General features: G+C 53.5%; 1 protein-coding gene across 1 annotated transcript; it reads right to left on the bottom strand.

The window, feature by feature from the left end:
* Positions 1 to 2,269: 2,269 nt before the first annotated feature.
* EBI3 (Epstein-Barr virus induced 3) lies at positions 2,270 to 11,485 on the bottom strand. Its single transcript, XM_010367259.2, has 5 exons — positions 11,188 to 11,485; positions 9,324 to 9,456; positions 7,089 to 7,267; positions 5,570 to 5,727; positions 2,270 to 2,857 (listed from the first exon to the last, which is right to left on the bottom strand). Exons 1-5 carry the CDS (start codon positions 11,297 to 11,299, stop codon positions 2,705 to 2,707), a joined length of 735 nt encoding a protein of 244 aa, XP_010365561.1. The 5' UTR covers positions 11,300 to 11,485; the 3' UTR covers positions 2,270 to 2,704.
* Between the last annotated feature and the right edge of the window lie 2,252 nt (positions 11,486 to 13,737).

Genomic DNA, 13,737 nt, shown 5'->3' with positions numbered 1-13,737 from the left:
GCTAATTTTTGTATTTTTTAGTAGAGACAGGGTCTCACCATATTGGTCAGGCTGGTCTCGAACTCCTGACCTCGTGATCCGCCCGCCTCGGTCTCCCAAAGTGCTGGAATTACAGGCATGAACCCCCAAGCCTGGCCTGTTTTATTTTTTTAGAGATGAGGGTCTCACTATGTTGCCCAGGTTGGTCTGGAGCTCTTGGCCTCAAGCAGTCCTCCTGCCTTGGCCTCATAAAGTGTTGGGATTACAGGCGTGAGCCACCGTGCCTGGCCCATTTTCATTAATTTGATGAAAGATCTTTAATCTTTAAAGATCTTTGAGATTATTAATGTAATTACTTCTACAAAGTTCCTTTGGCTGCGTCAGGCAAAATATTCATGAGCTCTGGAGATGGGACATGGATGTCTTTGAGGGATTGCGGAGTGTTACTCTACCTGCCACAGATGGGGTAGTCAGGGAAGGCTTCTCGAAGGAGGTGACTTTTGACTGGCGACCCAAGTGGAACCCACAGACAAGCCCAAGGCTGTTTCTCTCTCCTTCAGGGCCTGGCTGCCTTCCTTGCCCACTGTTCAGTTAAATCTCCCCAGAGCCACTCATACCTTATGGGTGTCTATCCTCAATGGGGCTGACATCTGGGCAGGTTTTCAGGAAGTGAACCGGCTGGGCGCGGTGGCTCATGCCTGTAATCCCAGCACTTTGGGAGGCTGAGGTGGGCAGATCACGAGGTCAGGAGATCGAGACCATCCTGGCTAACACGGTGAAACCCCATCTCTACTACAAATACAATTAGCCGGGCGTGGTGGCGGGCTCCTGTAGTCCCAGCTGCTGGGGAGGCTGAGGCAGGAGAATGGCGTGAACCCGGGAGACGGAGCTTGCGGTGAGCCGAGATCGCGCCAATGCACTGCAGCCTGAGCGATAGAGCGAGACTCCATCTCAAAAAAAAAAAAAAAGAGAAAAAGAAGGAAGTGAACCAACCTAACTGCTAATCTGAATGGATTCTTTTTTTTTTTTTTTTTTTGAGATGGAGTCTCACTCTGTCACCCAGGCTGGAATGCAGTGACGTGATCTTGGCTCACTACAACCTCCACCTCCCGGGTTCAAGCGATTCTCCTGCCTCAGTCTCCCGAGTAGCTGGGACTACAGGCAGACACCAACATGCCTGGCTAATTTTTTGTATTATTATATTTAGTAGAGATGGGGTTTCACCATCTTAGCCAGGCTGGTCTTGAACTCCTGACCTTGTGATCCACCCGCCTTGGCCTCTCAAGTGCTGGGATTACAGGTGTGAGCCACCATGCCTGCCCCTGAATGGATTCTACTGTCCCACTCCAGGTGGAACCCCCGCCCCCCCACCCTGGCATCCACAGGCCCATGATGTCTCCTGGTCTAGCCCTGACAGTATGGGCGTGGGGGTTTGTGGTGTCTGTGTCCTTTGGTTTAGGGCTGAGTCCTCACCAGATCTCATCTAATCCAAGGGAGGAATCTTCATTTCTTTATATTTTTTTTCCGACAGAGTCTTAGTCACTCTGTCGGCCAGGCTGGAGTGCAACGGCACAATCTCAGTTCACTACAACCTCTGCCTCCCAGGTTCAAGCAATTCTCCTGCCTCAGCATCCCGAGTAGCTGGAATTATAGGCACCCGCCACCACGCCTGGCTAATTTTTGTATTTTCAGTAGAGACAGGGTTTCACTGTGGTGGCCAGGCTGGCCTTGAACTCCTGACCTCAAGTGATCCACCCGCCTTGGCCTCCCAAAGTGCTGAGATTACAGGCATGAGCCACCATACCCAGCTGGAGTTTTCATTTTAACTCTGATTTTTTTGTTTTTATTTTGAGACAGAGTCTCACTCTGTTGCCCAGGCTGGAGTGCAGTGGCGCGATCTCGGATCACTGCAACCTCTGCCTCCCAGGTTCATACCATTCTCTTGCCTCAGCCTCCGGAGTAGCTCAGACTACAGGCGCCCGCCACCGCACCCGGGGAATTTTTTATATTTTTAGTAGAGACAGGGTTTCACCGTGTTAGCCAGGATGGTTTCAATCTCCTGACCTCATGATCCGCCTGCCTCAACCTCCCAAAGTGCTGGGATTACTGGCGTGAACTACCAGGCCCGGCCTCAACTATGATTTTTTTTTTATTTTAAACAGGGTCTTGCTCTGTTGCCCAGGCATGAAGGCAATGGTATGATCACAGCTCACTGCAGCCTTAACCTCCTGGACTCAAACGATCCTCCCACCTCAGCCTCCCAAGTAGTTGGGACTGTGGGTGTGCCACATCACATCTGGCTAATTTATTTTATATTAATTTGTTAGAGATGGGGTCTCACTGTGTGGCCCGGGCTGGTGTTGAGCTCCTACCTCAAGCCACCCTCCCACCTTGGCTTCCCAATAACTGGGATTACAGGTGCAATCCACGGCGCCCAGCCCAACAACAATTCTTTTCTAATTAAACAATAAAAAATATCTCACAGTGACGGTTCAGTAAGCCCCACACCGTGGTAAAGGAGAGAGTAGTACATCTCCATTTCTCAGCTAGAGAAACTGAGGCTCAAAGGGAAAAGCTGGTCATCTAAGGTTGCCCAGCAGCTGAGCAGCAGCAAAGCAAGGACTCCAGCCCAGCCTGAGCAGAGCCCATCCGCCCTCCAACACGTGTCCCGGGGCTTAGGGTGGCGAGGACCCAGGTCCTGTCTGGAGGCAGTGGGAAGCCCTCACTACTTGCCCGGGCTCATCAGGGTAGTGGCGGGGAGACTCCAGTCACTCAGTTCCCCGTAGTCTGTGAGGTCCTGAGCCGCCACTTGAACATAGTACCTGGCTCGGGGCCGCACAGCCCTGAGGATGAAGGATGTGGCTTCAATGGGCCCCACCTGAGGGAAAAGAGAGCGTCAGGTCATTAGAATGAGAAGATGGAGAGGGGCCGCTGTGCACAGAACCACACCACGGAGCCCCCAGTCCTCCCTGCCTGCTGCAGGCTCCAATCTGGGACGCTGGCCCCAGCTGTGCGGCCCCACCCCAAATAGCATCATGGGTTCCTCCCAATCCTGGCCTCTGTCTGTTTGGCCCCCAGAGCCACCTCTCTCATGAATCCTTCCTGGACCACAGTAGCCCCTGCAGACGTCTCACCCATGAGGGTCTTTGTTCATCAGACACTCTGATCCCTAGGATCCTCTTCTTTCTCCTCCTCAGGACTAAACCAGGACCTCTGGGATAGGGCCCCAAACCTCCCTTTACCTCTGGTCTCACTATATTAACCATGCTTTTTGTTTTGTTTTGTTTTGAGACAGAGTCTTACTCTGTCGCCCAGGATGGAGTGCAGTGGGGCAATCTTGGCTTACTGCAACCTCTGCCTCCGGGCTCCAGCAAACCTCTCACGTCAGCCTCCCAGGTAGCTGGGATTACAGGCGCCCGCCGCCATGCCTGGCTAATTTTTGTTTGTTTTGAGACAGTCTCGCTCTGTCACCCAGGCTGGAGAACAGTGGCGCAATCTCAGTTTACTGCAAGCTCCGCCTCCCAGGTTCAAGAGATTCTCCCGCCTCAGCCCCCTGAGTAGCTAGGATTACAGGTGCACGCCACCACACCCGGCTAATTTTTGTATTTTTAGAGTGAAGGTGGGATTTCACCATGTTGGTCAGGCAGGTCTCAAATTCCTGACCTCGTGATCCACCTGCCTCAGCCTCCCAAAGTACTGGGATTACAGGCATAAGCTACTGCGCCCGGCCCTCTTTTTTGAGACAGAGTCTTGCTCTGCTGCCCAGGCTGGAGTGCAGTGGCGTGATCTCGGATCACTGCAACCTCTGCCTCCCAGGTTCACGCCATTCCCTTGCCTCAGCCTCCGGAGTAGCTGGGACTACAGGCGCCCGCCACCACGCCCAGCTAATTTTTCATATTTTTAGTAGAGACGAGGTTTCACCGTGTTAGCCAGGATGGTTTCAATCTCCTGACCTCGTGATCCGCCCGCCTCGGCCTCCCAAAGTGCTGGGATTACAGGCACGAGCCACCACGCCTGGCCAACTTTTGTATTTTTAATACAGACGGGGTTTCACTTGACCTCCAGTGATCTGCTTGCCTTGGCCTCCTAAAGTGCTGGATTCTAGGCATGAACCACCGCACCCAGCCTAACCATGCTTTTTATTTTATTTAATTTAAGTTGGTAGACAGAGTCTCTCTGTCGCCCAGGCTGGAAGGCAGTAGTGCCAACGTGGTTCACTGCAGCCTCAATCTTCCAGGCCCGAGTGATCCTCCCACCTCAGCCTCCTGAGTAACTGGGGGCACAGGTGTGTGTCACCACACCCAACTAATGTTTAAATTTTTTGTAGAGATGGGAGTCTCACTATGTTGCCCAGGCTGGTCTCCAACTCCTGAACTCAAGTAGTCTTCCCACCTTGGCCTCTCAAAGTGCTGGGATTACAGGTGTGAGCCACCCTGCCTGGCCAGAATTGTTCACTTTAAAATGGTTAATTGGCCAGATGAAGTCCTCACACCTGTAGTCCCAGCACTTCGGGAGGCTCAGGCAGGCAGATCACCTGAACTCATTGGTTTGAGACCAGCCTGGGCAACATGGCAAAATCCCATCTCTTCTGAAAATACAAAAATTAGCTGGGTGTGGTGGCCTGTAGTCCCAGTTATTCGGGAGGCTGAGGCAGGAGAATCACTTGAACCTGGGAGGCGGAGGTTGCAGCAAGCTGAGATCGCGCCACTGCACTCCAGCCTAGGTGACAGAGCGAGACCTTGTCTCAATCAATCAATCCATCAATAAAGTGAACAATTCGGTGGCTCACGCCTGTAATCCCAGCACTTTGGGAGTCCAAGGCAGGCAGATCACTTGAGATTAGAAGTTTGAGACCAGCCTGGCCAACATGGTGAAATCCCATCTCTACTAAAAATACAAAAGTTAGCTGGGCGTGGTGGCACGTGCCTGTAATCCCAGCTACTGCGGAGGCTGAGGCAGGAGCATCGCTTGAACCTGGGAGGCGGAGTTTGCAGTGAGCCAAGATTGTGCCACTGCCTGGGCGACAGAGTGAGACTCTGTCTCAAAACAATAACAACAACAACAACAACAAAAGCAGGTGTGCAACTGCTTGTGCAAGTCCCTGCTTTCCATCCGTTTAGTCAGAGGCCCAGGAATCAGATTGCTGGACTGCCCCTTTTTTTTTTTGAGATGGAGTCTCGATCTGTCGCCTAGGTTGGAGTGCAGTGGCCGGATCTCAGCTCACTGCAAGCTCCGCCTCCCAGGTTTACGCCATTCTCCTGCCTCAGCCTCCGGAGTAGCTGGGACTACAGGCGCCCGCCACCTCGCCTGGCTAGTTTTTTGTATTTTTTTAGTAGAGACGAGGGGGTGGGGTGGTTTACCGTGTTAGCCAGGATGGTCTCGATCTCCTGACCTCGTGATCCACCCATCTCGGCCTCCCAAAGTGCTGGGATTACAGGCGTGAGCCACCGCGCCTGGCCTGGACTGCTCTTATTTAATGCACCCGGAATCCCAAGCTCTATGCGAGAGCCCAGCACACCTGCTGGTCTCGGTAGACGCCATTCCCTCTGCCGGGCACCGCCCTTCCCGGCGTCCGTCTCATCCTCCTCACCTGGTGGAAGCGGGCAGCTCCCTGACGCTTGTAACGGATCCAGTACTTGAGTGAGAAGATCTCCGGGAAGGGCCAGGACCTGGGAGGCTCCCACTGCACCTGGAGCTGGCGCTCAGTGAGGGGGCTTAGGCGCACGCCTTCTGGAGGGTCGGGCTTGACTGACGGACAAGCAAGAAGCAGTGTCAGGGGACAGTAAGTCCAGTCATTCATTCACTCATTCATTCAACCAACCAACATATTATATATCTATTTGGTTTGTTTTTTGTTTTTGAAACGGAGTCTCACTCTGTCACCCAGGCTGGAGTACAGTAGCACGATCTCAGCTCACTGCAACCTCTAGGTCCCAGGTTCAGGCGATTCTCCTGCCTCAGCCTCCCGAGTAGCTGTAAGCCACCATGCCTGACTCAACCAATAAATATTTATTGAGAAACTGCGTGCCTGGGGCTGCCACAGAGGGGACATAGCGGTGACCTTAACTGACCTACCCCTGTCCTCATGGAACTCATAATCCATCAGAGGGAAGGCGGGAAATAAGAAATCCATAGTCACACAGAATAGAGGAGAAAGCTGGGGAGTGCAAGAATGGCAGTGGCCACATTTTTTGTTTTGTGTTGTTTTTTGAGATGGAGTCTCGCTCTCTCGCCCAGACTGGAGTGCGGTGGCACAATCTCAGCTCACTGCAACCTCCGCCTCCCGGGTTCAAGAGATTCTCGTGCCTCAGCCCCCTGAGTAGCTGGGATTATAGGCACCTGCCACCACGCCCAGCTAATTCTTATATTTTTAGTAAAGGCAGGGTTTCACCATATTGGCCAGGACTGGTCTCAAACGACCTCAGGTGATCTGCCTGCCTCGGCCTCCCAAAGTGCTGGGATTACAAGTGTGAGCCCCTGGGCCTAGCCAGGGCTTGCAATTTTTAATAATCTACTCAGGAGAGGCCTTACTGAGGAGGTGATGTATGCACAGAGACCCGAAGGAGGTGAGGGAATAAGTCATGGGGACATTTTGGGGAAGGTGTTCCAGGTAGAGGACACCGCCCATGCAGAGGCCCTGGGGCAGAACCATTCCTGGCATGTTGGAACATCGAGAAAGCCCATGTGGCTAGAGCAGAGTGAGCAAGGGGGAGACAGGGAGGAGGGGAGGGCATGGAGGAGACAGGGAAGGTTGTCCAGGGTTTGGTGGGCAGTAGGAAGGACTTGGGCTTTGACCCCAAGGCGGGTGGGAGCCATAGAGGACTGTAGGCAGAGGGACAGGCCCTGACTCAGGTGCTCTCAGGCGCCCTCTGGTGGCTGCTCTGGGAAGGACAGACTGTGGGGCCAGGGCTCAGGATGGAGGGGACTGGGCTGTCAGTGATGGGGGTGCTCCACGTACTGGTAGAGGAAGGGGAAAAAGGAGTCAGATTTTTGCTGAAGTGTGACGGTGCAGCCGCAGGACTGGAGGACAGGTGGGAGGTGAGGTGGGGTGGGGGGAGCTGGAAGGAGACGGCAGCCCCGCCCCCACCCCCACTGCCGCCCGCACTCACTGATGTGCTCCGCTATGAAAGGCACGAAGCTGCTGCTGGAGCCCCAGGGGTGGACGGCAGTGACATTGAGCACGTAGGGCGCCATGGAGAACAGCCGGACATCCGCGATGGTGCAGCTGGTGGACGCTGGCGTCTGCTGCAGGCAGGGCCAGCTGTGGCCCCGGGCAGCCATGCCGAACCTGCACAGGGTGGGACTCGCTGAGCGTCTCGGCGAGCGCCTGTGGCCTCAGCACCTCCTGCTGCCGGGCCTGACCCGGGACCCCAAGGACAGGCAGGAACAGGAGGGGGCAGCAGATGGGCATCCTGGGGTGGGGTCCTGGTGGTGGCCATGCCACCCTCCCGGGAGCGGGGCATGGGCCCCAACATCACAGTGCCCCTGATGGCTCAGGTCGGGGATTACAACCCAAGCTAGATACTAGGGTCCTGGATTCTAAAGGTTTCTGGGATGTCAGCCATTCATTCATTCATTCATCTCTTCATTCATTCATTCATTCATCCGCTCATTCATTCATTCATCTCTTCATTCATTCATTCATCCGCTCATTCATTCATTCATCCGTTCATTCATTCATTCATTCATCCATTCATTCATTCATGACAGGGTCTCCCTCTGGCTCCCAGGCTGGAGTGCAGTGGCAGGATCCTAGCTCATTATAGCCTTGAACTCCTGACTCAAGGGATCTTCCCTGTCTCAGTCTCCAGATCGGTTGGGACTACAGGCGCCGCATCACCACTCCTAATTTTTATATTTTTTACTACAGACAGGTGTCTCAGTATGTTGCCCAGGGTGGTGTCTAACTTCTGGGCTCAAGTGAGCCTCCCACCTCGGCCTCCCAAGTAATTGGGACTACAGATGTGTGCCACTACAACCAGCTAATTTTTTTGATTTTAAGTACAGACAGGATATTGCTATGTTGCCCAGGCTGATCTCAAACTCCTGGACTCAAGTGATCCTCCCACCTCAGCCTCCCGAGTAGCTGGGACTACAGGCAGGTACCAACATGCCCAGCTAATTTTTTTCTTTTTCTTTTCTTTTTTTTTTTTTTTTTTTTTTTTTTGAGACGGAGTCTCGCTCTGTCGCCCGGGCTGGAGTGCAGTGGCCGGATCTCCGCTCACTGCAAACTCCGCCTCCCGGGTTCACGCCATTCTCCTGCCTCAGCCTCCCGAGTAGCTGGGACTACAGGCGCCCGCCACCTCGCCCGGCTAGTTTTTTGTATTTTTTTAGTAGAGACGGGGTTTCACCGTGTTAGCCAGGATGGTCTCGATCTCCTGGCCTCGTGATCCGCCCGTCTCGGCCTCCCAAAGTGCTGGGATTACAGGCTTGAGCCACCGCGCCCGGCCTCTTTTTTTTTTTTTTTATTTTTGAGACGGAGTCTCATTCTGTCACTAGGCTGGAGTGCAGTGGCACGATCTTGGCTCACTGCAACCTCCACCTCCTGTGTCAAGTGATTGTCCTGCCTGCCCCAGCCACCCAAGTAGCTGGGACTACAGGCGCCCGCCACCATGCCCGGCTAATTTTTTGTATTTTTAGTAGAGACGGGGTTTCACCGTGTTAGCCAGGATGGTCTCGATCTCCTGACCTCGTGATCCACCCACCTCGGCCTCCCAAAGTTCTGGGATTACAGGCATGAGCCACCATGCCCAGCTAATTTTAAAAATTGTTTGTAGAGACAGGATCTCACTATTTTGCCCAAGCTGGCCTCAAACTCCTGACCTCAAGTGATCCTCCCATACCAGCCTCCCAAAGTGCTGGGATTATAGGCATGTGCCACGGTGCCCAACCCAGGAAGTATTTTATTATATATTTTTTGAGATGGAGTCTCGCTCTGTTGTCCAGGCTGGAGTGCAATGGCACCATCTCAGCTCACTGCAACCTCCGCCTCCTGAGTTCAAGCAATTCTCCTGCCTCAGCCTCTGGAGTAGCTGGGATTACAGGCATGAGCCACTGCACGTGACCAATTTTTTAAATTTTTCGTAGAGACATTGTCTCACTATGTTGCCCAAGCTGGTTTGAAACACCTGACCTCAAGCAATCCGCCCTCCTCAGCCTCCCAAAGTGCTGGGATTACAGGCATGCACCACAGTGCCTGGCCCTGAAAGTATATTTCTATTTGGCAGGGCTGCCCTAGAATTCCATCGGCCTGGGGTTCGGGATGTCTGGGTCTCCAGTTTTCCTGACCCCAGGGCTCTCCAGGAAGTCCAGTGTCCCCGAGGTCCCCTTCCAGGCTCTCCGACCTGTACGTGGCAATGAAGGACACGGGGCTGGTGGAGTTTGGAGCAGGCGGCAGGGTCCAGGAGCAATCCACAGCGATTGGGTACCGAGGGGCTCGGCATTGCACCCGGGGCAGTGTCAGAGCTGCTGGGGGCCCTGCAGGAAGACAGAAAGAGTGAGCTTCTGGTTTACCCCCAGATTGTCACAGCCCTCCTGTGCGCTGGGCTTCTGCCACGTTGCCAGCCAGTGCCAGGCACATGGTAGGTGCCTAATAAAGGCCTGTGGAATAAATAGGTACATGGACGAAAGGCATCTGTCATCTTTTATCCCCACTGCAGTGCATCCAAGTGAGAACTATCAGCCCATTTTCCAGACAGGGAAGCTGAGGTTTAAGCATCTACAGAGAGGAACTTGGGTAAGAGGGAGATGTTTTACTGTGTTCTCTCTTTTGCAATTTTTTTTTTTTTTTTTTTGAGACAGAGTCTCGCTCTGTCGCCCAGGCTGGAGTGTAGTGGCTGGATCTCGGCTCACTGCAAACTCTGCCTCCCGGGTTTACGCCATTCTCCTGCCTCAGCCTCCCGAGTAGCTGGGACTACAGGCGCCCGCCACCTCGCCTGGCTAGTCTTTTGTATTTTTTAGTAGAGATGGAGTTTCACCGTGTTAGCCAGGATGGTCTCGATCTCCTGACCTCGTGATCCGCCCGTCTCGGCCTCCCAAAGTGCTGGAATTACAGGCATGTACTGCCATGCTAGGCTAATTTTTGTATTTTTAGTAGAGATGGAGTTTCACCATGTTGGCCAGGCTGGTCTCAAACTCCTGACCTCAGGTGATCCACCTGCCTTGGTCTCCCAAAGTGCTGGGATTACAGGTGTGAGCCACCAAACCCAGCCTATAAATTATTATTATTTATTATTATTATTATTATTATTATTATTATTATTATTATTATTTTGAGACAAGGTATCGCACTCTGTCACCCAGGCTGGAGGGCAGCGGCACAATCATAGCTTACTGCAGCCTCCAATTCCTGGGCTCAAACAATCCTCCCACCTCAGTCTCCCAAGTAGCTGGGACTACAGGCACGTGCCACCACATCTAGCTAATTTTTAAATTTTTTGTACAGATTGGTGGGGGCCGGTCTCACTATGTTGCCCAGGCTGTTCTCGAATTCCTGGCCTCACGTGATCCTCATGCCTTGGCCTCCCAAAGTGCTGGAATTACAGGCATGAGCCACAATGCCCTGCTGTAACCATTTTGTCTTCAAGGACATGGAAAAGTTCTCCAGTGCAAAATGAATGTCAGCCAGGTGCGGTGGCTCACATCTGTAATCCCAGCACTTTGGGAGCCCGAGGAGGGTGGATCACCTGAGGTCAGGAGTTGGAGACCAGCCTGGCCAACATGGTAAAACCCCGTCTCTACTAAAAATACAAAAAGTAGCTGGGTGTGATGGCAGGCGCCTGTAGTCCCAGCTACTCGGGAGACTGAGGGAGGAGAATCTCGCTTGAACCCAGGAGGTGGAGGTCGCAGTGAGCCGAGATGGTGCCACCGCACTCCAGCCTGGGCGACAGAGACTCCGTCTCAAAAAACAGACACCAGAAGAAACAAAATGATTGACTGTGACTTGAATCCGTACTTATGTCTGTGCAGCGCTATGGATACCTCTAAGCTGTGACTGCCAGGCCCCATCACCCACAAGGTGACATCCTTCCACCCCTAACATGGCACTCTGCCTCTCTGTGCCTCAGTTCCTCCATCTGTACAATGGGAGGGTAACTCCATCCCACCAGTGGGCACACAGGAGGCGCGTGAGTTCCCACCTCAGACATGATCCGAGGCCAGTCCACGCGTCACGTCCGTCTGCCTGGGTCCCCCAGCCCCCCCACATACCTTTCCTTCCACTGCAGGGCAGGCAGCCAGCCCAGAGGACAAGGGCCAGGAGAAGCTGCGAGGTCATGGCTGCGGCCAGCTCTGCTCTCAGGAGCAGGGGTGGGAACGTCATGGGAGACTTGAGAGGGGAGATGGTGAGGACTTGGGACCTGCCCAGGGGAAAGCCCAGTCCAGGGTCAAGGCCCCCCTTCGACTTCCTTCAGGTCTGACTCACTGACCAGGCTCCTAGGGAGATGAATTAGGGTGCGGAGGAGCCCCAGCCCCCTGGGGAGTGCAGGCCAGCCCTGCGCGGAAGGCCCCGAGGGTGGGGGCAGGGGGAGGAGGTTGTGAAAGGGAGAAGTGGAGACCTGCTGGCCTTCCTTCCGCTGCCCTGAAGTCGGGGAAACCCCAGGCAGGCAGGCAGGGGCTCGGAGACATGGAGGGAGACAGAGGCAGACACTGGAGAGAGAGGCAGAGAGACAGAGAAGACAGGAGGAGGACACTGAGATAGAGGGACGGGGAGATGACAGAGACAGACACAGAGAGAGACAGATGAGAGAGGCAGAGAGAGACGAAAGGAGGACACAGAGGTAGAGGGATAGAGAGACAGGGAGATGACAGAGACAGAGAGACAGATGAGAGAGGCAGAGAGACATAGACGAGAGGGAGAGGACACAGAGGTAGAGGGATAGAGAGACAGGGAGATGACAGAGACAGAGACAGACAGGGGGATACCAAAGACAGAGACAGAGACACAGATGAGAGAGGCAGAGAGACATAGATGAGAAGAGGAGGACACAGACAGGGAGATGACAGAGACAGAGAGAGACAGGGGAATGACAGAGACAGAGACACAGAGATGAGAGAGGCAGAGAGACATAGATGAGAAGAGGAGGACAGAGAGACAGGGAGATGACGGAGACAGAGACACAGAGAGAGACACAGATGAGAGAGGCAGAGAGACATAGATGAGAAGAGGAGGACACAGACAGAGAGACAGGGAGATGACAGAGACAGAGAGAGAGACAGGGGAATGACAGAGACAGAGACACAGACATGAGAGGGGCAGAGAGACAGAGAGGAGAGGAGGAGGACACACACACACAGAGAGAGAGACAGGGAGATGATGGAAACAGAAAGAGACACACAGAGAGCAGACAGAGGAAGAGAGACGGACAGAGATAAGCGAGGAAGACAGACAGATGAGAGACAGAGATAAGAGAGGAAGACAGAGAAAGAGAAACAGAGATGGGAAGAGTCAGAGACAGAGAGACAGAGATGAGAGAGCAGGATATATAGAGATAGAGAGATGGTGGGGTGCAGTGGCTCACGGCTGAAATCCCAGCACCTTGGGAGGCTGAGGCGGATGGATCACCTGAGGTTGGGAGTTCGAGACCAGCCTGACCAATATGGTGAAACCTCATCTCTACTAAAAATACAAAAATTAGCTGGGTGTGGTGGCAGGTGCCTGTAATCTCAGCTACTTTGGAGGCTGAGGAAGGAGAATCACTTGAACCTGGGAGGCAGAGGTTGCAGTGAACCAAGATTACACCACTGCACTCTGGCCTGGGTGACACAGCAAGACTCCGTCTCAAAAACAACAGCAACAAAAAAGATAGACTGATGGGGAGATGACAGAGACAGAGAAAGACAAAAGAGAGACAGAAACAAGAGAGGAAGACAGAAATAGAGATACGGGGAGATGAGAGACACAGAGAGAGAGAGATAAGAGAAGACAGAGGGCCGGGTGAGGTGGCTCATGCCTCTAATCCCAGCACTTTGGGAGGCTGAGGCGGGCGGATCACAAGGTCAGAAGTTTGAGACCAGCCTGGCCAATATGGTGAAACCTCGTCGCTACTAAAAATACAAAAATTAGCCGGGCATGGTTGTGCACACCTCTAATCCCAGCTACTTGGGATGCGAAGGCAGAAGAATCGCTTGAACCTGGAAGGCGGAGGTTGCAGTGAGCTGAGGTTGCGCTACTGCACTCCAGCCTGGGAGACAGAGTGAGACTCTGTGTCAAAGAAAAAGAAGACAGAGATAGAAAGAGTCAGAGAGATGGGAGATGGGGAGATGAGAGAGACAGAGCAAAAGAGACACAGAGAGACAGAGATGAGAGGAGAGGCCGGGCGCGGTGGCTCAAGCCTGTAATCCCAGCACTTTGGAAGGCCGAGACGGGCGGATCATGAAGTCAGGAGATTGAGACCATCCTGGCTAACGTGGTGAAACCCCATCTCTACTAAAAAATACAAAAAAACTAGCCGGGCGAGGTGGCGGGCACCTGTAGTCCCAGCTACTCGGGAGGCTGAGGCAGGAGAATGGCGTGAACCCGGGACGTGGAGCTTGCAGTGAGCTGAGATCCGGCCACTGCACTCCAGCCCGGGCGACAGAGCCAGACTCCGTCTCAAAAAAAAAGAGAGGAGAAAGGCACAAAGGTACAGGGAGACAGAGACAAAACGGCAAGAGAGACAGAGATGGAGACCAAGAGATAGAGACAGAGACATGGAGGGAGGTTGGGCACAGTGGCTCATGCCTGTAATCCCAGCACTTTGGGAGGCCAAGACGGGTGGA

Source organism: Rhinopithecus roxellana, chromosome 8 (genome assembly GCF_007565055.1).
Source record: "Rhinopithecus roxellana isolate Shanxi Qingling chromosome 8, ASM756505v1, whole genome shotgun sequence".
In the NCBI taxonomy this organism is placed as follows: Eukaryota; Metazoa; Chordata; class Mammalia; order Primates; family Cercopithecidae; genus Rhinopithecus; species Rhinopithecus roxellana.
The sequence above is the reverse complement of the archived record's forward strand: the minus strand, read 5'-3'. Positions and strand labels throughout refer to the sequence as shown.

Excerpts from the sequence above, each read along its gene's own strand:
- EBI3 (XM_010367259.2), bottom strand. The coding sequence starts at position 11,299 with ATGACGTTCCCACCCCTGCTCCTGAGAGCAGAGCTGGCCGCAGCCATG. Across the intron at positions 7,268-9,323 it reads TCCTTCATTGCCACGTACAG|GTTCGGCATGGCTGCCCGGG; the intron begins GTCGGAGAGCCT and ends CACCCTGTGCAG. Across the intron at positions 2,858-5,569 it reads GAGCTGCCCGCTTCCACCAG|GTGGGGCCCATTGAAGCCAC; the intron begins GTGAGGAGGATG and ends CTTTTCCCTCAG.